Here is a 27,839-nt window from a genome sequence, read left to right as displayed (position 1 = left end):
GCACATTTTTTTAAAATGGGAAACTCCATGACACACCATTATGAGACAAGGAACCTCCAAAGATGCCATTGTGTTCCTTTTCTGTTGGTCATCTACTGCTGGGCATGCAGCTTACCCTTAAGAATAGTTTATTTCCACAGTGAGACTTCCTTGGAGGGTCCTAAATTTTCATTTGCAAGTGGTTATCAATTGGAGGTTGCTTCTGGGATGGGGGCATGTGTCCACTTCGCCATTTAGCTCTAGAACCCCATCTGCCGCGGACCTGTGCGTGCTGCCTCAGTCATTGTGAGTTCACGTGTGTGCCAGCCCTGTTGTATCTTGAAAGCCTTGATTTCTTGGTGTCCTCCATCCCCTCTAACTTGTACGAGCTTTCCTCCTCTTCTGCAGATGAGCCCTTAAGGGAGGGATTTGATGGAGGCATCCCATTTAGGACTGAGCGTTCTAAGGTTTCTATGCACAATATCTGGCTGTGGCTGGCTCTCTTAAGTCTTAGTTAGGGTTTCTGTCGCTATGAAGAGACGCCATGACCACAGAAAACTCTTATAAGAGAAAACATGTAGTTGGGTGGTGGCTTTCAGTTCTGGTGGGGAGCATGGCAGTATGCAGGCAGACATGTTGCTGGCTATATCTTGATCAGAAGGCAACAGGAAGTGGTCTGTGACACTGAGGGAAGTTTAAGCAAAAGAGACCTGAGAGCCTGCCCCCACAGTGACACACCTCCTTCAACGAGGCCACACCTTCCAGTAGTGCCACTCCCTATGAGGCAGTTACATTAGAACTACCAAAAAATAATTTGATGTTGTGATCATGCCGTATTTGTTCCCATGTGCTGCAGGAGGAAGTCTCTCTGATGATGGCTGAAGAAGTCACCAATCTATGAGTACAGCAGAATATCATTAGGAGCCATTGTATTGTTACTTTTTTTTTTTTTTCAGACCAGTAGTATTTGGTTTTACCCTAGGTCTCTGGGCTATCTAGTCTCAACTTCTTGGTCACCTAAGCAGTGTCAGGTATAGGCTCCATTTCATGGAGTGGACCTTCAGTCAACTCGGATGTTGGCTGGTTACGCTCACAGACTCTATGCCACCATTGCATTAGCATGTCTTACAGGCAAGAAATCATTATTGATCCAAGGGTTTGTGGCTGGGTTGGTGTTTACTTACCTTTCTCCTGGAACTTCTCTAGTGAAAGCATTTTAAAGTGTTCAATTTTTGTTCTAAGCAATGCATTAGTGATAGCCTGCAAATTTTTATATGGAAACTTTAATTTGTATTCAGTTCAACATATTTTCTTTAATATTTCTTATATGAATTCTAGGTTACTTAATAGTGTTTTCTTTGCAAAAACTTTTTTTTCTTTCTGTTTTTTAAGATTTGTATGGGGTTCCAGGCTTTTGATTTGGGTTTCGGCTTTAATAATGTTGTGGTTAATAAAAAGCAAAGTTTTTGTGGTTTTTAATCCTGTTAAATATGCAGCATATCTTATGTATTAGAGCCCAGAAGTTTTATCTTATTTTGTATTGTTTTGTGTGTCACCATATGAACATTGCAAGTGCACTTAGGAATGTGCCCTGCTGCATATTCTGTGCGTTGATTAGGTCGGACTGTTAGAAGTTTCTGACATTTTCTAGATCCTTGTATCTATCTACTTGTTCTTTCAGTTACTGAGAATAGCATGTTGAAATGTTTAACGTTAATTTAAAAACGTATTACTTAAACATCAATGAAATTAGGAAGTTTTCATAATAAAGTAGTTAAGCAGTGTGTCTTAGGGATGGAGTACCTTTGCATTTCCAAGTCATGCACATTTTCTCTGCTTGTGGTTCTACTGTGTTTTACCCTTCTGAGCCCAGGCCTTTGGTTTAATAGAAGTGATACAAACTTCCTGTAGCAATTATGATCATTCAATGAGAAAATGAGTTCAGAAATTTTTTTTGGTTTTTCGAGACAGGGTTTTTCTCTATAGCCCTGGCTATCCTGGAACTCACTCTGTAAGCCAGACAAGTAATGAATTCTTAACATAGTACCTGGTGTATTCTTAAATAGGGATTATTTTGTATTTTTAAAATTCTCAAATTTTGTATGCTTTTCAAAATAGCAAGTTATGACACCAAATATGTGATTTTAGTATACTTTCTTTGTATTTATTATTTTTTTATTTCACCCTTGGTCTGTACTGTGGCTAGCCCTTTGTGAATCTTTTCCCATTGCTTTTGTATGCCATTATTACTGACAGTCTTTTCAGAGCTTTTAGCGCAAAGTAGATTGCCTTGTTTACATTGCAGTAGAGTTTGTTTTCTCTTTTGGCCTAGTTTTACCTACCTTGCAATAAAATACTAACAGTCAGAGGATGTGAACAATACACAGACTTTCTGAAGCTATAAAGTTACCTTATTGTCTAAAACAAATTGTTTTTCTCTTCCAGATCAACCGAGAAAGCTGGTGTACCATAGAGCCATGCCCTGAAGCCGCATCTCTTCTGGCTTCCAAACAGAGCTCAGGTAGGCCTGGTCACAGTCCTGCTCTGGAAGAAATAATTTGATGTTGTGATCTGCCATTCCAGAGTGTAGTACACAGCGGACCAGAAGAAAGATATATAGGAGCACTTTGCATTTTTGAGTTCTCCAGTCTGCTTCACCAACAAAGCCTCTGTCTACTGTTCTGGTTTTTACTAATCTACTTTAGAAATTATCAAATCCTTCTCATTTGCTGGCCTTTTAAGGACAGTTTAGTTGTGGATATCTTGCAGTACTATTTAAATTGAGAGAAGATTGCCCTAGTCTTTTATGCCCTGAGAGATTTTCTATAGTTTCTCAACTGTTGACTGTGTTACAAAGGAAGTATTGAAAACTAATATGGAAAGTGTTTTCTTCTGTATTTTTCACACTTCTTGAGAGTGCTATTTCAGAATATTATGTATGGTTGTATACAAGGCTTACAAAATCAAAGGTGTTGGAAGTAAAAGTATGCCCGCACCTATGTTTTGGTTCCTTTAGCTAACAGTGACTTTTCTGAAAGTGTAACCAGCTACCCAAGAATGAAACTTCTGCCATGTGATTGTTGAGTAAAGTCTTGGAATTTGAATATTCGTAACACGGAAGGACCGCTAGACTTCATGGCTCAATCTGTTTATTTAAGGAACTTGATTTCAGTTGCAGTCTTTGTCAGGTCATAATTGTGAACTGTTAAAAACACTCCTTTACAGTGTAACTCCAAGAATAAGCAGATTGGTTGTACATTAAGAACTAATGAAACCAAAGCGTAATTTAGGCATATGTATCACACACCTGCAGTGTGCTCCATCCAGGCCAGATGTCTAGTTACTACATTTTTAATTTGCTGTTAACTGTCAGTATGACTTTTAGGGATGTACTAGTCATCCCATTTTACTGGTATAGAAGTGAAGACCCATAGGATTAAATTGCCTGGGTTTTTCTTTTAAGCAAGAGTCATCTATCTAAACATCCTAAAATCAGTGTTCTTTGCTCTTGTTTCCACTTCATACTTTAATATATTCCACTTCATTCATTAGGAAGGGAGTGTTGGGAGAAAGCAAGGATTCTGTTTCTTTTGAAAATGTCCCAGCATAGGTGACATGGAGCGTACGTACATTAAGTTTGCCTTAGGGATCCCTACCCCAGTGTTGGAGCTGTAATGGATTATGGCTGTTCCTCTTTCCCCCTCCATATTCTTCTTTCCTCCAAACAGCCAGTTTAATCTCACACATTAACCTTCTTATCCCAAACTTGGCTTATAACCTTAGGCTAGCTTGGCTTTATTTTTTGGGTAAGGTACTCCTACCAGAGGTGAATCTGTGGATTTTTATGAAAATGTATTGTGTGGACTCCTTTTCTAGGCTGGCATTTAGACATAGTCTTTAGATTGTAGCTCTCCCTCTAGCAGCTCCAGCCGTTTCTTTCCTTAGCCGGCATCCCCATTTCCCCCAGTCACAATACGGAGTTTTTTGGTGTTTTCCTAGTGGCAAAAAAGGCAGGAATAGAAATATCACAAACCCACCAACCGTACTGTTACTGTGTACTGTATAGAATGGGGGTGCTAAAATACCCATAATTACGGTCTTTTGAAGAAACCATACTATTTCCATTGAACTAACATTGTTAAATTACCCACTAAGCTCATAATTGTGACTTAATGATTTAAGATTAACTCATAGGTCCTGCCTCCTTATTATGGTATTTTTTATATAATTCTGCAATGAAATTGTCTCTTACTGTGTTCATTTATGCCACAAGATTGTGAATAGCCCATTCTGCAAGAACATGTTAAATGTCTTCCCAGAACCTAGCCAAATGCCTAACAGAAAAAGTAACTGTGTCAGTTAATATACCTAAAAGCTCCTAGACTATGAGCTTTCTAACTTTGTAAATATCTAAAATGGAAGAAAGGCTGGGAAAGCAAAGAGGTAGGTGAACAATAGAAAGAAATGACTGAGTGTTGGTATGGAGCAGGAAGTGAATTTAAACAAACAAACAAACAGGTATTGGTTAAATAATTGTTCTTTTCCAGAATGTGAAAGCTTCTTAGATGTTGGACTGGGCACCGAGTGTGCCTCAAAAGAAGGCGTGCTTCAGAGAGGCTCAGGGAGTGATTCTGACCTCTTCCACTCCCCCAGTGACGAAATGGACAGCATCATCTTCTCCAAGGTATTAGAGGACGCTTCTGTTCATTTTGACCAGCAGTTCTGATCTCATTTAGCCTTACTGAGCCCTTTTTTACTGTGATTTCCCTTGTGCTCATTGTCATCCCGTGACTTTAATGTGTGACTCTAACTAATGAATTGTGACCCAGCAGGCCTTGTATTCAGAGTGGCTGTGGGGGCACTTCCTTTGCTTTGCCTGCTGCCGCCTTCCCTCCCTCCCTCCCTCCCTCCCTCCCTCCCTCCTCTTTCTAAGCTGCAGCAAACAGCCTAGCTGGAGCACTCACAAAGGGGTGTAAGTATTCCATTTAAAGAAGGAAAGTCCATATTACCAGGGCTTAGAAACGGGCATTGGCCAGATTTATTAGATTTATTTTCTGAAAAATCACGGCTGGTTACATGAGAGGCTTGAAGCTTGCGTTGAAGTCAAACGGCATGGGAGTTCCTTTAGAATGAACTAAGTCAGAGGACAGTGAACACCCTTCAGTGGTTAGGAAGGGACCGCAACTCAGACTGTATGATGTCATACGTATAAACTAACCATAGAGTCATTCTGATTAATGTGTGGATGCCTGCCACTCTCTGCTAAGTCTGATGACATCACCTTTCCTCCAGACTGCTTAATTGGAACTTTCTAGATCTATGGTAGAGAAGTTAAGTTTTTTTCTCTAGTGAGGAGCTAGGGAAGATGGAGGTTGGAAGCTTGAGGTTGTTTCTGTGTGCAGCAAATTCTGTTTTGTCCTCTAAGAGGCCTTCCCCACAGCAGAGGCGGCACGGGATGCTGTCCTCAGTTACATGCCACAAGTGGTTTTCCTGATAGGACTGAAGGGGCAGAAACATTGGAGCAGCTGTGAAGAAGAGTCCTCCTGCTGGTTTACAACTCTGAAGAAGTTGCCAGAGCAGTTTTGTTAGTGTGTGATTAAACCATTCGAGACAGTGTGATGTTCATGTGTTGAACTCTTACGGTATAGGAACAACATCATAAAAGTCTAGAATTCTGCTCTTTTCATTTTTGTCCGTCAGCCCTCATATTCTGTTTGTCCTTCTGAACCCTTTCTACCCTGTTCCTTTGATTGTCTTCTGAAGGCTCTTGGAAAGATTTATGGTACGACTTTAGGATTTCTGTCTTGTCACTTGCTGGCCAGGTTGGTGGTTCATGCCTGTTACCGCAGGAGGATTGTGAACTTGATAGAGTAATTCGGCCTAGTCTTGTTGGGGTTTAGGAGAAGATTTGCCTTTGAAGTTACATAGGAAGAGGAAAACCAGTGTTATTGTTTGGGGACCTTTTCTGTTTTGCCTGCCTGCCTTCCTCCCTCCCTCCTTTTCTTTCTAAGCTCTTAACAAATGCATTTTTTACATTACAGTTTGGGGAGGAGAGATATGTGCTTCAATGTTCCTGTAAAACTCAGGATAAAACTCTAGCTTTAAAATTGGCTCATAATGACTGGAACTGAGTAATGAATACTTAAGAAATTATCAAACAATTATGTAAGCTTGTGTATCCTAATAGTAAGAAGGGTTTTCCTTTAAGGTTTATTTTTATATGGAGATGTGTTGGGGATGTGGCTTATGGAGGCCAGAAGCAGGCATTGGATCCCCTGGACCTGGAGTTACAGATTGTATATACTGCCCAACATGAATTCTAGAAATTGAACTCAGGTTCTTTGGAAGAGCACAAATGCTCTTAACAGCTGAGCCACCTCTCCAGCTTACGTTTTTGTTTTTTAAGTTTAATAATCTTCCTTCAGGAAATATTTGTTTGCCTACCTCTTCGATACAGAACATGTGGGCAGTTTGTCCCTGGTGTTGCCCTCTCCTCGGAGAGATAATTATTTCTGATCACTAAATTATGTGGTTTGCTTACCTTAAAAAAAAAAGAAATGAGAATTTTCTCTACTTTACCATCTTACTCAAGCTATTAAAAGCACGTAGGAGATACTCATACAAAGAACCTTTACTAGATGCTGCACATTTTTCCAGGGAGAGTAGACAATATTTAAAGCTGAAACATGTACCTCAGATAAACTTCCACCTACATTGTAAACTGGAGTACCTGGAGAAAAGCCAGGCAGCATGGATGAACTTTCACCTTCATGCATGCATGAGAGTGTCCAGATGGCCTGGGGCCGGTTGAGGGTGGGAGTGGGGATGTTTCCTCCCATTTCTTCTTCCAAAGCTGTGAATAACCGAGAGTCCTTAGAATAACTAATTATCCTAGCTTTGATAAAATTAAGAGCTAATTAATAATACTGACAAGGTACTGACCTAGATTTTATATAATACATGCATACATGCATCTATGTATATAAAATTTCATATGTCCAGCAACCAGGTAGGTAGCTTTGTCCCTTATACCATACAAGGAATAGTTTTTGTTTGGTATGTGCTGGCTAGTTTTATGTCAGCTTGACCCAGGCTAGAGTCATTTGAGAAGAGAGAGAACCTCAGTTGGGAAAATGTGTCCTACCAGGTTGGCCTGTGGCCAAGCTTATGTTGCATTTTCTTGATTGTTGGTCAATGGGGGAGGGCCTAGCTCACTGTCAGGGGTGCCACCCCTGGACTAGTGGTCCTGGGTTCTTTAAGAAAGCAGGCTGAGCAAGCCATGAGGAGCAGGGCCAGTAAGCAGCACCCCTCTGTGACCTCTGCATCAGCTCCTGCCTCCAGGTTCCTGCTCTGTGTGAGTTCCTGCCCTGATTTCCCTCTGTGTTGGCTGTCATGTGGAACTATAGCGTGAGATAAACCCTTTCCTCCCCAAGTTGCTGTTGGTCATGATGTTCTGTCACGGCAGTAGAAACCCTATGACAATTGCTAAAGAGGCTTGCCTAAAATAGCCAAACGACTGAGGAACAGAATTGAGGCCTCTTCCTGTTCTGTTACTGTGCTTTCAGTCTCTTCAGTGTGGCTCTGAAAACTAGTGATTTTCAGTCGAGACTGGGTTGGTAGAGAGACATCACCTGCTCTCTTAAAGTCACTCTTCTCTTGCTGTTGTTTCAGTATGTGCTGTTCGATGTCACGGTCCCACGGTGTCTTCCCGGGGGCCCTTCCCTCCTCCCTTTCAGTCGTAGGGGTTAGAGGGAGTCTTTAGTAAGCCATTGCAACATGCTTTTCTGTGAACTGAGTGGAGCATTAGGTCACTTCCTGCAGCCATTTGTTTATCTCTAGTCCTTAGGAAGTCTCTTTAACAACATGCACCTCCTGGGAACTGGGACTCTGTGGTGAACATTGAGAGCTTCATGCTGATTCTCACAAATATTTGCTGGTTCCTGGTTTTACATGAGCAGAATAAAACTTATACTTTGTCTTTAAAGTGAGATGAAATCCTGGGATCCTTTTTGGCACTAGCTGAGAAAATGTAGTTGGTATACATCACTCTGATCCAGGACTTAAGATTCTTAGATAGAATGCTCCACATAAAAAGATAATGTGATTTGGGGCATGTGATGAGTGTTTAAAATGTGAGCTGTGGTTTCTCTAGATAGTAGTATAGTTGTATGTCTTATGTATAAAATAAATAATAATAAATACCTGTTGAATAAATGAAGGGCTGTTTGTTTGGCAGTATCAAACAGGATTCCTTCGGGTGTAGTATCACTATGTAAAATGTGTGACAGTTTTTGTGTATCTTGTGGTTAGTAATGTTTATCGTTCTGGAGATACATACATAGAATTTATAACTTTCTAAGAGAAAGGCATTCCCCCCAAAATATATTATAAAAACAGAAAAAATAGAACTGTTGAATATCGCAGCGAGCACCCCTGTACTCACCTTCAGCTGCTGCCATTTTTTATTGTTTACTTCGTACATAGCTGTGCTTCTGGTCACCACCAGTCTGCCTAAATTTGATGATACAGTTCAAAACACATTACAGGTGTGTTCATACACATCAGGTGTAAATTCCTAGAAGCAGTGTTTTTCTGTGGTTGAGAGATGTATAATTTATATATAACTCCTGAGAATTCAGTTACTCTTGGTGAATACATCCTCCACCTTTGTAACCTGAAGCTGCATGAGCATGTAGGCTATAAAGCATAACTGTGGAAAGTCTCCTCACATGACACCCTTTTTAGTGACCATCCAGCCCTCCAGAAGAAACACAAAAGATGTTTTTTTCTCTGATTCAGAAAAGTCATATAAATGGGATCTGAGGAATCAGTATTCTGTACAACCCTGGGAGTAGAATTCTTAGTCATACAAGAAACTGGCCATCTCTAGTGTTCTCATTCGTGTTGAGAATCCCAGTTACTCTACATCCTTAGTAACAAGCACAGTTGTTTTAATATTAATGTTTCTGGTATCCATGCAGTGTTATCTCATTATGGTTTTGATTTGTATTTCCTGACAACTGGTGATATTAAACAGATTTTCACATGTCCATTGGCAACTCGTGTGTCTTCCTGTAGAGAGTGTCTGTTCATATCTTTGCCCATTCAAATAATTGCATTATTTGTTGTTAGAGAGGAATGGATGATATATATCCTGGATACTGCTCCTTTGTTAGATTCATGATTTGCAAATATTTCCTCTTATATCACTTGCCTATTCACTTACGTGAAAGTGTCTTGGTTAGCTGAAATGGCTAATCTGAAGAGGGATAATTTAACAGACTCTTATTCAGCTGACTGCTTTGTGTGTTTGCCCGTTTGCTTTCTGTGTCTGTGTCGATGTTTTTGCTTTAAAGATTTATAGTTTTGGGCTTTTATTTTCAGGATTAAGATGTATCTCAGTATTCTGTTTGTCACTTTAACAACAGCTTTGTGGTTTATTCAGGAGGATTCAATTCTAGCTGTTTTTAGAACCATATAAAGAACTTAAAAAGTGGGGTGGACGCACCTAGCTCTTCGAGCTGACTAGCAAAAAAAAAAAAAAAAAGAGTCTTGAGTTAACCTGTTTTCTCACCTCTAGAATGGAAATAGGAATAATCAAATAATAGGAAGGATTAAAAAGGATAATATATCTAAATCACTTAAAGCCTCACATGATAAACATGCCGTACAAAACTACCAAGGAACTTATAAAAATTTTAAAATGAAAAATAAAACCTCACATGAGATAAGTACCTATTATTGTTCAAATTTATATCATAATTGTTTAATAGTAGTAATAGTTTCTAAGATTTTTATACGTATAGTATTTTTATATGTATATATTTTATTTATGATTTTATTTAGGCCTTCCCATTAATTCAAGCAAAACAGGGTCTTTGGACCGTTTTTGTGACCCAGCTACTGCCCTCAAGTAGAGCTATCTATTTAGGGTCATTGCTTGTACAGAGCAGCCACACTTGTTTGAGTATTGGTAGGGACTTTAGCTACCCTGATTGCTTTTGCAGATTTTCAGTAGTATACAAAGTCTAAGGGAAAAGATGGTGATAGAGGTAGGGGTGTGTGTGTGTGTGTGTGTGTGTGTGTGTGTTTTCCAATCCTGCATTCAGGATGGATGAGCAAAAGATGAGCAAAAACTCCTGGAAGAAATGATTTATTTGTCAGCCTCAGATGTAGACGCAGTCTCTGTTTCTCCAACATTTTTCCTTTTTACCAGGCACCACTTTTGTGTACTTTCTCAGTCCCTTCTACTCTTCTCTCTTTATTCTTAACATTTGATGCACAGGGATAGGGAAAAGGGCTTGAATTACGTTAAGACCCAAAATAACTAGTTTTTATTCTACATAAGTCAAGTATCATGAATTGATGCATGGTACCCCATTCCTCTATGCTGTGACTCTTTAATACAGTTCCTCATATTGTGACCCCCGACCTTAAAATGATTCTGTTGCTACTTCATTACTGTAATGTTGCTACTGTTAGGAATTATAATGTAAATACCTGATATGCGACCCCTGTGAACCCAAAGGGGTTGCAACCTACAGGTTGAGAACTGCTGCTCTAGGCAAGTATTTTAGGATCCATGATCTCTTTAAAGAAAAACTGACATACTAAAGAGCTTTTAAAGAAGACTTCAGATTTTAGGCTTGGAACATCTTGTTAGAGGTTAAAAATGGTTTCTGATTCTCCCTTCTAATATACAAATAGAAATAAAGTGGGGATGAGGTTAAAATAGTGAAAGGAATAGTTTTTACATCTTATTAAGTATCTCTTAAGATTTTATATCTTAGATCTAGGAACTAGAATTTTATTTTGAAAAGAATTCAAAGTTCTAAAAACCTTGTATTTCTTGTACTCTGTATCATCTATGATTTAGACAGTGTCTTTCCATAAGCCTTCAAGTAACACTGTAGCTCCAAAGACCATGAATGTATGTCTGGACTACTGAGAGGTCATGTCCTCACGCCAGTATCCAGGAGGCTTAGGTCAGAGGATCTGGAATTCAGAGTCAGCCTTGGGCCACACAGGGAGATCCTGTCTTAAGAGAAAGAGGAGACGGCATTCTTATAGATAGAACAGCATGTCTAAATGCCATGCCTCTGTGGGGTAAATATGACTGCCTTAGAAAATACATAACTATAGATGACAATATGTGAAGCTGACTTCTGGTTAGGGCACTCACAATTTTCTTCATTCTTTTTATTCTCTTTACATTTAGTTAGTTACTTATTTTGAGTGTGGGTGTGCATATCCATGCCATGGTGCTTGTGTAGAGGTGAGAGGAGAACGTGGAGAGCCAGTTCTGTCCTTCCGTCCTTCTAACTCAGGTCATCACTACTGGCCAAATGTGCCTTTTCCTGCTGAGCCATCTCACCATCCCACTCAAAATTTTCTGTAGGACAGGAATAATATAAGAGCTCGGTGAAATTGGGAAATGCTTTTGAAGACATATAAAAGTCTTGGAGGAAAGCATTTTAAAGCTTTCTTTAGATTAACTCCAAAATTAAACTATCATTAGCCTTAGTATATAATAATTAAGCTTAGTGTCAATTTATGTTGTGGTGTTCTGTTTTTTCCTTTAAGTAATGACCACAGACTCATTAGAATGGAGTAATTCAGTAAAGATATTCTAGTGCAAGAATAGGATACTGTGTGACCCACCACGAGTGCAAGACTAAAGACATCAAGTAGTTAGTATGAAGACTCCTTGTCATGTCTCAGTGAGAGCTAAGTTAGAATAAATAAACATTAGGAAATTTCAGAGTGTGTTGAGGATATAGTCTTGTCAGATTTTTGCCTTTTTAAAAATATGTGTAGGAGCTAGAGAGATGGCTCAGCCCTTAGGAGCATTGACAGATCTTCCAGAGGACCTAGGTTTGATTCCTAACACCCATATGGTGGCTCACAACCATCTTTAACTCTAGTCCCAGGGGATCTGGTGCCCTGTTCTGTCTCCCATGGGCACCAGGCGTGCATGTGGTATACAGACATACATTTAGGCAAGACATTAGTATACATAAAATAAAAATAGTTTTAAAAAAAAGAGATGAGGATATGTGTATGAAGAAATCACATTTTTTTCTCATTTTGTTTTAATGTTGTACCAAAAGATAGATACATTTTTTAAGAGTTTGACTTAAGAGTTTTGGATTAGAGGCTGGGAATATAATTCAGTGGTACAATTTAGGCCCAGCATATGTAAGGCCCTAAATTCAGTTTCCAGCATGCGTGCGCGCGCGCGCGCGCGCGCGCGCACACACACACACACACACACGCACACACACACACGCACACACACAAAACTACCGTGGACGGAACTATTTTATACCTTTAATAAATGTCCTTTTCAGACAAGGTACCAAGTGAGAAAGTACCTGTTATTCTGACCGGGAGTCATTTCCATACTGGGAACAGCTGTCTTGTAAAGAATAAGCTTTAACTCAGAACTTTGGTTCCTGCAGTGTTCCTTCTTAGTGTTTTAACTCAGGCTGTCCTGAAATTCCTGATCTTCCTGTAAACTTCTAGGTGCTGGGATTACAGGTTGTACACCATTATGTTCCACCAATAATTTTATTTTAAAATAACACCTCTTGCCCATTAAAATTTACCTGATGAGGTAGTTTTATTTCACCTCTTGAACCAGTGAAGGGACTCTTGGATTCTGACATCAAGATCTCGTTCTCATAGGTTTTTTTAAAAGGCAACTGAAATAACACAGTAGGATAATAACTTGGATTTGTGTCTTGATTTGCTGCTCACTGTTCAGTGCTCTGGGACTCAAGTTTTCTCACCTCTCAGTGTCTTTTCTCTCCATTCATCTCACACTGTTTAAAAAGCACACTAGGAAATTGAACTTTTCAGAGTGAAGGTAAGTAAGCTGAAGCCTGGTGTATAAAGATGCCTTTCACAGGTGGTAGTGTGCTTTGGGTTAAAAGTGTTGTATAGGCTTTAAAAAGACTCCAAGTTCAGGGCTATTTTCCACTCCAGTGCTGAAAGGACTCATTAGTTCTTGTGAGTTTTAACCTCTTTAAGAGTTTTCTCTTAAAAATCACATGTCTTTGCCTTTTTGTTGCATTTTATTATTCAGTTAATGTGTATGTGTGTGGGTGTGTGCGGTGTCATGCTTGTGGAAGTTAAGGAACAGCTTAGAGGAGTTACTTCTTTTTCATTTAGTCTTACTAAAACACTGCACCAAAGTCTGGGGGCTCAGTGTCACACACCTTTAATCCCAGTACTCAGGGGGCACGACAGTCTCTGTGAGTTTATGGTGACAGCCAGGGCTTTATAGTGAGAGCCTGTTTTAAAGATTTTCTTTAATGTCACCGAATGTCTTGATTAAGGTGTACTATGAAAGGGGAGGTGGTCATTCTGCGTGCCTTTACCTATTTCCTGCTCCTTGTCTGGTGAAAAGCCAAAATAGCCTTTTGGTTTTTTGTATAATGTGAAATGGAGTTAGTCTTTCCTTCACTCATCATCCTGTGCACTTGATGCCTCTCAGTAAGTAGGGAATGTCAAGCTACGAAGACAAGATTTGCATAATTCCTCTTAGGTACTAGAGTTTAGCCAGGAAAGGAGTATTGTCACTTTATTAAACACCTTATTATCGGGATGATTTTATGTGACTTGGCTTCAGAGCACTCAACCAGTTCTCGGTAAAGTGAGGAGCAGTAGCGTTCTCCTGTTGTGCTCCTGTGGCAGCCTTTTGGTGGAATTAAAACTACTCGGCAGTTTTCAAAAGTAAACAACAGTTGTACTTGGCTTTGGAATAGTAAATTCTCTGCCTTATTGTAACTGTACTGACTGATGTTTCAGTTAGACCTTCTTAAAAAAAAAAAAAACTAGTATGATAAGAACTTAGAGTTTCATATAGCAGAAATCCTAGAGATTAATGGTTTTCTTCACTTCAGTTGATGGTGGGTTGAAAGAACTAAACTAAGAATTGTTTTTTTCTCCGTTAAAAAGAAAAGTTAATGTGTCTTCTATATAGTCTAGTACCTTTAATAAAATGACAGTTATATCTAAAACATTCCTTTGTTGAAAGCCAAGGGACGTATAATCTAACTGCAGTCATGGATTTAAGAAAAGAAGGATCAGCTTGAAGTCTTATTGATCTTGCCTGTGTCCAGTCAACTCTGAAGCATTGGCGTGGTCTGTCAGAACAGGATGTCTTCTTGGTTCTGTTGGTTGTAACCCTATGTGCTCTCTCTCTTACAGCCTGAGGAAGAACAGTTGCTTTGTGATACCACCGGATCCAGTTCCTCTACAGATGACACAGCTTCCCTGGACCGACATTCTTCTCATGGCAGTGATGTGTCCCTTCCTCAGACGTCAAAGTTAAGTAGGTCCAGAAATCATCAACGCTCTGATGGCTTTCTTAGCCATGGAGTGGGACCTGAGCGTCGAGAGAGCGAGAGTGAGCCTGTTGGCCCTGGTGAAATGGAAGAGGAGGAAATGGACAGCATCACTGAAGTGCCTGCAAATTGCTCCTTTCTGAGGAACTCCATGCGTTCTCTTTCCCCTTTCCGGAGACATAGCTGGGGGCCTGGGAAGAATGCAGCCAGCGATGCAGAAATGAACCAGCGGAGGTAAGATGGGAGCCTGTGCATTTCATAACTCAGTGTGTGTTCTCTCTTGAGAAGTATCTGATATATCATTGTTACTGGATAAAAAAAAAAAAAAATGTAATAAGGAGACACTGGTCGAAAAAAGATAACCCAGGCTTTGAGACCAGACAGAGGTGTGTTCTGACTCTACCCTGAGCAGCCACTTGAGCAATGTAAGCTTTCCTTTCAATATAACTGTGATAACATAAACCTTACTGTTATATAGTGAATATTTAGTAAATGCTAAGGCATATTCTTACCAGATTAATCAGCCAGTGAAGTTCATGAATATGGAAGAGAGAATTCTGTTTATTAAGTAATATGAAATCTTACAGTCTCAACACATCTAAGTGGTCTGGTGTTTCCTGAGGATTACAGCCATATGTTTCTAATACAGAAATTTGATCATGTCTGAATCATCAATGTGTTATTCTCACGAGGACACAGGACTCATGACATATATTGAAATTGTTGGTATTTTCCTGTATGTCATACGGTTTGGGGAATATTTACAAAGTATTACCCAGCTTTTGTCCTTCAGTTTGGCAGCCGTCTGTAAGAAGTTGGCTTGGCTTCTGACCTCTGACTTTAATCTTCAGACCAAATGCTGCAGCATCTAACTGGTTACAGGTGTGCTTGCCCCAGGGCCACTTTACTTGCCTAAAAAGATGCTCTCAGCCAGGAAAAGGGGGTGCTGCTTGGTTTTGACTGATTTTTGAAATAGGGTCTTGCTCTATAGCTCTAGCTGATGTGGAACTCGTTGTTTAGTACAGGCTAACGGTTAACTCCAGACGGTTCTCCCTAGCTTAGTCTTTGAATTTCTGATACTGCAGACAGGAGCTACCACACTCGCTCAGCTACTGACAGTTGCTTAAAACAATTGTTACAAATAACACAATTATTTTGGTTTTTTTCCCCTAATTGTATTGGGGCTGTAAGTACATGTAATCTTAATCACAGTTATCAGATTTGTTTTGTTTTGTTTTGTTTTGTTTTGAGACAGAGTCTCATGTAGCCAAGGCTGGCCTGAGTGTCACTATGAAAGCCAGGCTTGGCCTCCTGATCTGCTTCTACCACACAAGTGTTAAGATAACAGGCATGCACCGCCATATACTCAGATCTTCGTTTATTCTTTTAATTTGTTTTAATGTGTGTTCATGGCGCACAAGGAGGCCAGAAGAGAGCATCATATCCTCTAGAAGTGGAGTTACAGACAGTTGTGAGCCACAGTATAGGTGCTGGAAATCAAAACCAGATCCTCTGGAAGAATACGTAGTACTGTTAACTACTGAGCCATTTTTCCAGACCCGCGTTTATTCTTTTAATCAGCCAAAACACATTGGGCATTCTTTTTATGTCTGGCAGTATCCTAGGTTCTGGAGAAATAGAGGTAAACAAGGTATTAATCCCTGCCCTCTCTGAGCTCAGAATCAAAGTCTATACTGGTTTGCCAGTTTTTTTCAAACTCTTCATAACAAATTGTCTTACATTGGTTTTTAATCTTCTCCATGATTCAGGTGTTACTTTTCCATAGTTGCAGACACTTTACATCATCTACAGTAGAATCTAGGTTTCTAATCTCAGCCAAGTCTTTGGACAACCCCGTATTCTTCCATTGTATTAGGGTAGTAGTCTAAAATAAATAAGAAGCAGTGCCTTAACTTGCTGTATTGTGTTTATATCCTTTTGAAATCTCAGGTTATATAAAAACTAATTTCCAAATGCTTTCCTTCCCAGTATACATGCTGTTTTCTTTTAAAACATTGATACAGACATCAGGAATAATCTTGCAGGCAGAAATTACTCCCTGAAGCCTGAGTAACTTCTTGGTAGAATGTCCTTGTCTTAAATGATAAAGAACTGGTCAGGGAATGGGATTTACTGTATAAATACAGTTATTTTCCTACATAACTCACTATAGATCTGTTTGTAATGACTGATTTCAGAGCTGTATGTATTTGTATCAGGTAGCTCAGGTGAAGAAATTAAAGCCAGATTTAATGACTTGCCCAAAATTACATGGTGATCTTAGACTTGTTACCTATTTGTATTTTTAGCCTGTATATCATGCCCATTTAAACTTAATGTAAAGGATTGTCTAGTACTGTCTTAGTACTTTGAGATATAATGGAATAGTGGTTAGGTTTTATCACCCTAATAGTTTAGCTAATTCATATATTATTACTTGTATATTTTGTTACCTGAATTTTAAAGTTTGAAGGAGAACCCCTTTTAATGTTTTAAATGGCACTTTTCTCTGGCCCATTTACTTCTATAACTTACACTAATCTTCATAATTTGTCATCCAATTAACTCCTTGGAGTACGGAGGGAACAGAAGCTACCTTTTTGTCAGGTGTTTGGGGTTCTGATATTTTTGTCACTTCATTCTTTTGGTCTCTTCCCTCCTGTACTGTTGGTCTTTGGGGAATATGTTTCTTCAAAGTGTGATCTCTGTGTTTTGTGTGTTTGTGTATCATTGTGGTTCACCTCCATTATTGACCTCTTCCATCATTCATTTTCAGTTCAATGCAAGTTCTTGGGGATGTTGTCAGGAGACCTCCCATTCATAGGAGAAGGTACAGAGTTCATTAAATTGAACTAACCATGTCATCTCTGAGTGTGTACTAACAAGCATCTCATTCTGGTTACATTGGACAACTTTTTATATTGCTGGTTCAGGCAAATAAAATATAGCTGCTTCTTAGTTGCTATGTCCACCTGATAGGAAATAGTTTCTTTAGTCTAAAGTCTTTTTCTAGTTCTAAATTTATAATGTGCACACCCACTTACTGGCTCAGATGGCTTTGTCTCGTTTTGTTTGTTTGTTCTTTGTTTTGTTTTCATGTTGTATCTAACTAGTGGACCTTAGGAGATACTTCCCTCTGTGTCCAGAAAAGAAAGAGAATAGCCAGAAATATATTTGTGCTCACTCATGCATAGGTTCTAAAATATTTCCAGGACATTCTTGAATAATATGAAGAAAGATTTTTATTAGTTGGCAACCTGGTAGTTTCCATTCCATTGTTGACAGAGTATTTTCAAAAAGCAATCTGGCATAAGCTTATACCTTTTTTGAATTGCTTAATTATTACTTATCAAGTAAAAAGTGAAGGTAATATTTATAAGCTAAGAACTAATTTCTAATTATACATACTCAGTTACTTCATGTTTTAAAGATTTTTATTGTGTAGAGCTATTACTGAATTTTCTTCTATTGTTTAAAAAAATCATTTAGAAATCATGAAAGTATGATTCTTTTATTGTATTTCTCATATAAAGAGACATTTGCAAAGATACTTTTATCTATTTGCAGAATATTTGTGAGAAAGGCAAAATAATAATCTTCCTACTTTTTTCCTATGATTTTTCAATGTGTCTTCCTTTAATTTTATATTTTAGGGAAGTTTTGATCTTAAATTCTAACATTTTCATAAATCTAAATGGTCACGATATCAGTTAGGCTCTTCAGGCAAACAGGTTACCACTGCCTTTTTCAGTAGACAGTGTGTCAGACTTGTAGCGATGTATTTGTTGCTGTCTCTGAGAAAGCTCTTCGTCATGAACTACCTGCAGCATGCACTAGATTACATGGTAAGGAATGACAGGTTGCTGCCTGCAGCCCAAGCTGTGCACACCAGACTCACAACTTGACTTTACAGTTTAGCCTAAGTGAAAACTATTTTTGTAGAAAGAGCATGATTTATAGTTTTAAAATTTATAAAATTGAAATATTCCAACAAGTATTAAAGAAGAAAGTTGTTCTCAAAAACAGAACAAAGTAAAAAAAAAAAATTGTACCTCCTAAACTTCAAAGCCAGAGAACCTTATGATTTGGGAGGCTCTCCGAAATGCACTTTAATCATGACAGGAGTCGGTGAAGGCTTAGACCAATTGCAGCTTGCCAGATCCAGTGATGCTTGGATGAGTCTTTGCTTGTCCTGTTCTGTACTTTAAACGTTTTCCACAGCATTATCATAGTCTCAGAGCAAAGGAGATATTGAAAACTCTACAAAAAGATTATTCTTATTTTTAAGAATGATTTGGCAATGTATATTGAGTTAATGATTTTCTATTTTTTAATAAGAAATCACAGTTGAGCATGGTGGCACAGGCCTTTAATCCCAGCACTCAGGAGGCAGAAGCAGACTGAGTTCAAGGACAGCCTGGTCTACAGAGCAAGTTCTGGGACAGTCAGGACTTTACAGAGAAACCTTGTCTCAAAAAAACAAAACAAAAAGCAAAAAAAAAAAAGAAAGAAAGAAAAGAAAAGAAAAGAAAAGAAATCAGATACTTAGGTAATTCAATTGGAAGTTTAAAAATTAAATTAATAACTTCAAAGAATGGACTTCTAAGCCTTTTAAATATTTGTAAATTATGTTTTACTTCTGTTTACACAAGTAAGTTTGAGTCAGTCTAATACTTCTTCCCAAATGAGAGATGCCTCAAACTATGTATTTTTCTTTTCCCTTTTGTGAGCCATACACTGTTATTTAATCAGATTTGAAATTTTTTATACCATTTGGAAAAGCTGTAGAGGAAACTACCATAGCATCCATCCCGCCATTTTCCCCGCCTCACGGCTTGTCCACCAAGCAGAGTTGTTGGAGGTCTTGGAGACTGAGACCACCAAATGGTTCTGCTGTCCGCAGCACTGCTTTAACTGTTGTCAGGAACTCTTCGTGGTCTTTGTTATTGTTAGTAAGACGAACACATAGCACTTAGAATTTTAAGGCCCCCCAAAGCAGTATTTTTTAAGTAATGGTACTTGTTAGTCAAAAATTCTTACCTAGGACCACACCTTGGGGATGTGTCTCAAGTAATAAACAAGTAAGCAAGCAAACAGAGATCCTGACCTTTTGATGTAGTTCTAGTCACAAAGTGCCTGTTATATAGTTTGTTTCAACCTTTCCACCCTACCTAGATTTTCCTCCCCTGCTACATTGCATAGGATAAACAAGGAAGCCGCTGCTCAAATGGATGTTTTTTTAACCTTGGGGGAAATGGATACCAAATTAAAAATAAAGGCATTTCCATATTAATACCATAAAACTCTAAGAAAAATAAATCTCCTTATCAGTTTAAAACTGTAAGGAAGCGATGGCCTTTATTGTAGTTGCCTCATTTTAAGCAGAAAGACCTAATGAATGGCTTCTAAAGAAGAAATATGAGTTGACTATTGTATAAGATGTTGCCTGGCTTATCTGGATCCTTAACGGGAACATATGGTAAAAGGCACTGCTTTCTCAGTGAGACCTCTGAGCTGTTTGTAGCGTTTTCTTTCAATTCAGGCCTAGCAGTGACTGTCCTGAGGATGTGGGGGCAATGATGAATACAGAGAGACACTTGGCCACAGCAGTGGGTTTTTGGAACACCTCTCTGGGAATGTCTGCAGAGGAAGCCATGAGTGGGCTGCAGTTTTTGCCAAGGGATTAGTTGAAGGAATTCTTTAGTTTCAGTTGGAGTAGTCATCCCATAAGGAGCACACATGACCTTTCCTAAAACAGTGTATGAATGGACATCAACTGAACAATATTAAATTCCTGTGGTGCTTTTTCTAGTCCTTTCCTAAATTCTCAGTGTTGCATATCTTTTTTTTTTATAAATGATTACATAAGCCCATCTCTATATCCTTTCTTTTTAAACTAAATAACCCAAACCCGTTTCCTCTTCTCTCCCTCCCTTTCTTGTTTCTGCCTTTGATGTCATCTCCAGTATGAGCTGGTGTCCCTCTGGTGTGCAGTACTCGGCTGCTCTGAATGCTGACTTTAATTTCAGAAGGTATAGTATTACATGTCCAGCCACCAAACCAGGAATCGTAAAGTAAGACTTCTGGCCTTGGGCTGTAGCTGGCTTCTCTGTGGCTGGAATGCATACGGGCAGCCTGTGATATCTGTGAGCATAGTATACCGCTGCCTTCACTATGGACGCTACTAACCCAGTTGCAGGAGTATGGCCTAGGAACAGTACCCAGTGCTGCTGCATCGTTTGTCTCAAGTAGCAGTAGATGGCTGTGTTTTCTGCATGAACCCTGTGTCTATGCTGGAAGCCTTTGTCTTTGTTTTGGTCTTTCCAAGTTCCCAGATTCTTAAGAAAAGACAACTAATAGGCCCTGGTTTTTATTATACTTTCAAGTCCTACATTCAAGTTCTGAATTTAGATGCCTCATCATTTCATATTTGTCTTTCAGTTAAGCAGCCAGATTTAATTATTAAAATATTTTTAGGATTAAGTTTTGTAGTAAGCAGAGATGAGGTTTTCTCAGGCTTTTCAGATAATTCACAATGGAAAACTAAGTTTCTTTACTGGTCTAAACTTTCTTCTTATGCCTGGTGTTAAAAATGGGTTCTACAGAGACACTTGGTTGCAGTTCATTAAGACTTCTATTGTCATATTGAAATAAGATCAACAAATTTGTTAATAGTTTACCCACTAGAGAAAATAGAGACATATGGCTTCAGTTCATAAGTAATTTATGAAGAAAAGCCCTTTGGGGCTGGAATATATGAACTTAATTGTAGCAACGAACTGTACAGTTTTCCCAGAACAGAAATAACTATATAGCTTCAGTATACATCCAGATGCAGTTCCAGCTGATTAACTGAGAACACAGTTAGCTGCACCTGTATTCTTCTTTCAAAGAAGTTCCCTCTGTAGTTACAGCAGATGTGTGCATTCTAGTTAGTGGCTCCAGAGAGGGTAGACAGCTAGCCTTCCTCTTTAGCCTCTTACTTTCAGAAAGTAACCACAAAATCTGTACCTCAGACCTATCTCCCTTTTAAAATTCCACACCCTGTTTGCTTTTTTCAGCATTTATGCTCCTGTGTTTTATGTGCCTATCTGCAGCTGATGATTCTCACTAAGCCATCATCAGGAACTATCTGGCCAGGTGTGCACAGGTGGTATTGCTCAGTAGTGAAACCAGGGTTTTCTGGTTAGAAGTGTACCCAGAAAGTTGTCAACAAAAATATAATTGAGTGTAAAGTTTTATACTGGTCCATGTGATGAGCACACAGCCATGTCACTCACTTTTCATTCTCAAAGCTCCTTATGATTGTGCTTTGTGACATTTGACATTAGATGAGTTAGAGTCTGGAAAGATTAGTTTGATCGCATCAATGAAAGCCCATACATATATACAATATGAGATAAATTTGTCTGTCTGTATGGTATGTTGAAAAACAGCTGAGAAAATGATGATACCTGGTTCACCATTTAGATAAGTTGAATGAGGTAGGGAAGTAAATGTGTCCGGTGTTCTTTCTCAGCATCCAAGACCACTGGGGGGGGGGGGGGAGGTGAGTGATGCTCATCTGCTCTCTGTCCTTTAGACATTTTGAGTAGGATTAGAGGGATTTTTGTTTCCTCCCATTCTGAGACCTACAAACAGTGAATGAACTCATGTGCTCTGTGTTCAGTTTCAGTCTGGAAGGCTTGACAGGAGAAGCTGGTGGTGGAAATAAGCCATCCTCGTCTCTGGAAATGAGCTCTGCAAACTCCAGCCAGCTCAGAAACCCTTTCAGTGGTGAGGAACAGAGGGATTCTCTGATGTCACTTTCAGAGGAACATCTGGAGCCGGACCAGAGACAGCATCATAGGATGTTTGATCAGCAGGTAAGGCTAAAATATTGCTAATGGGGGTGATAGTGTAACATTACCTCCAAATATGATCTCATTGTTTATGCTTTTTATTAGTATTAGTATAAAGCTAGAGCTGTGATTACTTACCTATTAAATGATATCTTCAAGTCTAGCAATAACATGGCTTTTATCACTAAACCTGAATATTTAAGAATACATTAATCAGGCTGGAGAGATGGTTCAGTGGTTAAGAACACTTACTGCTCTTATAGGGGACTGGCATTTGGTTCCTGGCTCTCACATATAGTGGCTTACAGCCATCCGTAACTTCATTTCCAAGGGTCTAGTGCCTTCTAACCTCCAGAGGCACCAGACATGAGTATGGTGTACAAACATATATTCAGAAAAAAAAACCACTCTATACAAATATATATATATACATATAAAAATATCTTCAAGAAAGAATACATTAATATACACAGATTTAAATATTCTGTCACAACGAATGCTTTAGGATTGGGAAAGTATTCAGGACATGCAGCTTCCTTTATCTGTCTGTATTGTTCTCTTACTAGCTCATTGTAAATTGAGTTTTAAAGTGTATTGTATGTCATTATTACATTTACCAATTTGAAAGTGCATGCATGCCCCAAGTTTATTTCCTAGAGAAAACATGTTGTCTCAAAACATGTTCTTTGTACTGTTCAGAAAATGCCTGTTGATCCCCTTCCTTAACTGTGAGGGCCTCAAGCCCCTATAAGTGAGTTGTCTGGTGCCACATAACATTAGCTGAACAGTACAAACTCAGACTTGGTGACTGTTGGTCTTATTACTTATTTCTATGACTTTGAAGTAGACAGATTTTAATGAGAATATTTTAATTTTTTTAAAACTGTTTGTGTGACCTTTTCTGAGACAAATTATTTTCAGAAATTTGACAGATGACCCTGTCTTTTAGTAAATGATACTTATTACCACTGCTGTCTTTCTGATTGAATCTCTCTAGATAAAGTCAACATTTGTAGATAAACATCAGCATTTTTGTGCTGTGCTGTGCTGTGTTGTACTGTGCTATGCATAGTCTTCCTAGAACTCTCATCTTACCTTTAGTTCCTCTTGTGCACAACCTCAGTGTGGGTGTTGTGCTACATGTATCTCTCTGATCTAGACAAGTTGCCTGCAGCCAACTTCCTCTTAAGTTCTCTACAGTTCGCTGAGGTCATTTTTCAGGCCTCACAGTTGTATGTGAAACATAGCAACTGTTTGCCTCAGCTTCCATGGTTACACATGGAACAAGCTCTAAATAATCAGAAGTCTTTGGCCCGACTTGGTGAGTGCATGCTAGGAATAGATGTTCAGTGTCTCTCTTTCCAGGCATTCGAGTCAGGAAGAGGCAGATTTCATCTTGTAAGAGGATTAGAAAAAGAGGCGTGGGTCCCTTATCACCAGAAGTAATGATTCCTTCAGGGGTGTTAAAGGAGCCTCTGCTTCTGCTTGGTCTCCACAGCTCTTAAAACACTGTGGCTGTAAATTGCCAGTAATGCTGCTGCCGAGGAAGTTACTTACTAAATTACAGTCACCCTGTGTTCGTGTGGAAGCAAAGAAGAAGTGAAAGAGATTTAGTTCCTTCCCAAATGCATTGCTGCTTTGCTAATGCTCTTGAAATGCTTTCCACTCACATCCCAGTTTCCAACTCCTTATAATCAGAGTGACAACATACCCTACTGTATGTCTGTGAAGATGTCTTGATTTTTTTCAAAGGAGCAGTACTCTGTATAGTCTATTACTTCCGGTGAAGTTACCGGATTGTGTGCCCAGCAGATACTTACTGCTCACTTACTCAATTTGAAACATTGTTAGATGCTCTGAGGGATGTAAAACCACTGTGAATGATGAATACTTACCAGTTTCGGGTGAAAAAAAAGCAGGCTTAGAAAAGCTGAGTAACTGTTAAGTGGAAGAAGCAGACTGGATTCCAAGTCTCCCCTCACCAGGTTGGGTCATTGTGAATTCTACACATGTCTAAATAGATGAACATGTACTTAGAACCCATTCTTCATTTTTATTTTTATTTTTTTATTTCGTAGACATCTCACAGGTCTAAACAACAGGGATTTAATTACTGTACATCAGCCATTTCTTCTCCATTGACAAAATCCATCTCATTAATGACAATTAGTCATCCTGGATTGGACAGTGAGTATACTACTTTTTAAAAAAAAAAAAAAATATCTTAACCACTTTCCCTATCATTTTTCTTACTTTGGGATCTTATTAACTTTCAAATTCCATCTGCTTCTTTTGACTAACTGACTTCATACTCAACAGATATGCTAATGTAGAGATCAGCTTTCAGCTCTTCCTCTTGCTAAGAAAAAATTTCTTTGATACATGCATTGCATTCATTATATTGTTGGGTATAAATATAATACCATTTTTTAAAAGGGCTTTGAAATAATTTCATACTTGGAAAATGGATACAAATGACTCTCACTGGAAAAAAAAAATCTGTGGCAATAAAAATCCGTGGCAAAAATAATGTAAAGAATCTGGTCAGTAGTGTGGCCCAGTACCTTGGGAGGCAGAGACAGGCGGATCTCTGTGAGGCCAGCCTAGTCTACAAAGTCAGTTCCAGGACAACCAGGGCTACATAGAGAAATCCTGTCCCAAAAAACAAAACCAAAACAAACAAGAAATTAGTATAAAAAATTTGTGTATTCTTCCCTCCTATCCCCAGATGTTACTATAATTCCTATTTTTCCAGAATACTCCTTCTCCATCACTGCCCTTCAGAGAGTAGGGTTTGTTTGGTTTTTTTTTTTTTTTTTTTAACCTCTAACTAATTTAATGTTTTTTAAAAGCAAATACTCTTTCTTATATTAACATAATTATCTGAATCAGGAGGTTAAACCTAGTCAAATTGACCTAATATAGACACAGTTCCATTTTTCTTACCTTTTCCTGGGTCCAGGATCCTATCCAAGAACAGATATTGAAATGAGTGTTTATATCACAGTAGGCTCCTTAAATCTGGAAATATTTCTCAAGTGATCTTGTCTCTCCTAAACTTGACAGAAGACAATACAGTCTGAGCGCTCAGAAATGTCAAACTCAGGATACAAAACTGAAGGACATTTTTACTTAAGCAAGTACAAGAGGATTAAGTCTGAAAGTAACTATAAAACTGTGTGCAGATGCAGGTCAGTTGGCTGTCAGGGTATATTGGCAGCTGGAATCTATAAACACAAGACATTTGTGAATAAAAATGCTTACAAACATATTTTAATTGTACAAATATTTGTCACAACTTATTTCTTTTTTTTTTGTTTTTGTTTTTGTTTTTTTTGTTTTGTTTTGTTTTTGTTTTATTTTATTTTATTATTTTTTTTTTTTTCGAGACAGGGTTTCTCTGTGTAGCTTTGCGCCTTTCCTGGAGCTCACTTGGTAGCCCAGGCTGGCCTCGAACTCACAGAGATCCGCCTGGCTCTGCCTCCCGAGTGCTGGGATTAAAGGCGTGCGCCACCACCGCCCAGCAACAACTTATTTCTTAGGAAAACTTTTTTACTTATTAAGATTTGTTTATTTTATTTTATGTGTGTAGGTGTTTTGCTTGTATCTATGTCTGTGCATCACAGGTGTGCCATACCCACAGAGTCCAGAAGAGGTCATTGACTCCTCTGGAACAGAAGTTACAGATAGTTGTGAGTTATCATGTGAATGCTGGGAATTAAACCCAGGTCCTCTGGAAGAGTAGCCATTGCTCTTAACCACTGATCTGCCTGTCTAGCTCAAGGAACCTGTTTTAAAATCTGTTTTCAAAGAGTAATTACAGTGTGAGATCATGATGCAAAAATTAAATCTAAAAGAGAGTAATATACCTGTTCTTCACTACAAGGCCAGCTATTATGGAGTCTAAACAAGCTTCTGCTGTCTATGGTATTTTTTCAGTGTCCTCTTACAATTTAATACAAAAGAACTGGAGACTAACATAGCTGTCCCTCATTAATGAAAGGTTCTGTCTTATGTCTTGGCTAACTGGAGGTTTAATCTTAGAAATTTTCACAGTAGAGTGATGGCATAAAGGATGATTCTTTTGCTCTGAAATCATGAACACCTGTATTTGGATCCTTGTGCCAACATAACAAACTAGGCATGCTTGTGCTTTTCTGTGACCCCAGCATGTTATAGAAAGCAAAGAGTACTGGAGCTTGCTGCCTTCCAACCTAGCTAAGGAACATGAAGTGAAGGTTCAAGGAGATCTTGACACTCTCTTCTGGTTTCCTGTGTGTACACACCTGAACAAAAATACACACACACACATGCATTTTTATTTTAAGAGCAGTTGGGCCTTCTATTCAGCAGTAGGGTTCAGGTCTTGTTGAGCATGCATGAGGCTCTTCACCTCCCAAGTTCTGGGATTACAGGACACATCATCACACTCAGTTTACAGAAAAATTTTCTTGAGATAGTTTAACTTCTGTTTTATGTAAGCACATACAATGGCTAAATGACTTCTTGTTACAGAAGCCCTTTACCTTCAGTTCAAGTTCAGCTGTTAAGGAGGGATAATGTGCTGTGGTTTAATGTGAATTAAAGTCTGTTAGTGTACTTCCTGTTGTGTAATGAGCATGAAGTTGTGTAGTTCACAATGACCCAAATAGTGCCAAGGTCTCTTTTTTCTCTGACTGTAATGTAAGCAGTTTTAGAAACAAGAACATTGTCAATTGTGTTGAAAAAGAACCCCAAATTATTGGAAATAATATTCCTGAGGTCACACAGGCAAACAGAGCAAATGTAACTCAGCAAGGCAGTTTACTTTTACAAAAGAGAACAGTGACCTTGCCTGGGCAAGCAAGCACACGGAGGCAAAAAGTTCATTTACCCCATTGGTGGGAGCTCAACCTCACAATCTGCTGTGGTTGGTGTAGCTTTCATATAGGTACAGGACATTTTCTCTGATTTGATGTGGGGCCTTAAGATTCCCAAAAGCATGATAAAAGGAAAATTCATGTATCTATTTATTCAGTCCATATTTGAATGCCAACTCTTCGCTGTGTACTATACTAGACAGCGGTGGAAGAAGGATGAACTTACTGATGGCTTCTTTCTTGGCTTATATTTATTATTTATAGATAAGAGAACAAGTTGAAGCTAATAGTAAATAGTAAATGAAGCAACCAAAATCAACACTCAACTTTCTGGAAGTATCAGACCTCGAGAACTAGAGAAAGTTTAGACCAAAAGAAACTAGAAGTTGGTGTATGGAAATCTAAACTGAGGATTAGGGTTTCTTCTTGAAGGCAGTAGAATCATGTTAATTAGAGCACTTCAGCCCAACCACAAAGGAAATAAGGTTGGGAAGAAGAATCTTATAGGTCAATAGAAAGCTTCTGCATGGTTCACAGTGCAGCTATTTCAGAATAATGACTTCAGGAGAGAAGTTGAAGCCCAAATGAGGTATGCTGTAAGGATCCAAGGATGGTGCCCAGGTTGGTACCCTGAGTCTTTAAGTAGATGTTAGATACCAGTTGACTGGTGATGGACTAGAGGGGGAGCAAGGCAGCAGGAAAAGACATATTCCCTTTTGTGTGTGTTGGGTTTCAGCTGCCTGTGGAGTGTTCACCCACACATGGGTGAGCCAAGAGATGAATGAGTCTGATCCTGAAAGGAGAGCTCT

At 38.8% G+C, this 27,839-nt stretch overlaps 1 protein-coding gene across 10 annotated transcripts in view; it reads left to right on the top strand.

Moving 5' to 3' along the window:
* Akap13 (A-kinase anchoring protein 13) overlaps positions 1 to 27,839 on the top strand; it is a 302,085-nt gene that overhangs the window by 205,970 nt on the left and 68,276 nt on the right. For 6 of the 10 annotated variants that reach the window (XM_037198594.1, XM_037198595.1, XM_037198589.1 and 3 more), the window contains 7 exons: positions 2,425 to 2,500; positions 4,527 to 4,663; positions 14,194 to 14,564; positions 17,107 to 17,160; positions 20,297 to 20,362; positions 22,000 to 22,195; positions 24,250 to 24,358. In XM_037198594.1, coding sequence (XP_037054489.1) covers positions 2,425 to 2,500; positions 4,527 to 4,663; positions 14,194 to 14,564; positions 17,107 to 17,160; positions 20,297 to 20,362; positions 22,000 to 22,195; positions 24,250 to 24,358 — 1,009 coding nt within the window. The remainder of the gene's footprint in view (positions 1 to 2,424; positions 2,501 to 4,526; positions 4,664 to 14,193; positions 14,565 to 17,106; positions 17,161 to 20,296; positions 20,363 to 21,999; positions 22,196 to 24,249; positions 24,359 to 27,839) is intronic. The other 4 variants (XM_037198603.1, XM_028879195.2, XM_037198597.1 and 1 more) reach the window with 3 other exon arrangements.

This window comes from Peromyscus leucopus, chromosome 1, assembly GCF_004664715.2.
Source record: "Peromyscus leucopus breed LL Stock chromosome 1, UCI_PerLeu_2.1, whole genome shotgun sequence".
NCBI lineage: Eukaryota > Metazoa > Chordata > Mammalia > Rodentia > Cricetidae > Peromyscus > Peromyscus leucopus.
This window is presented reverse-complemented; position numbering and strand designations above follow the sequence as displayed.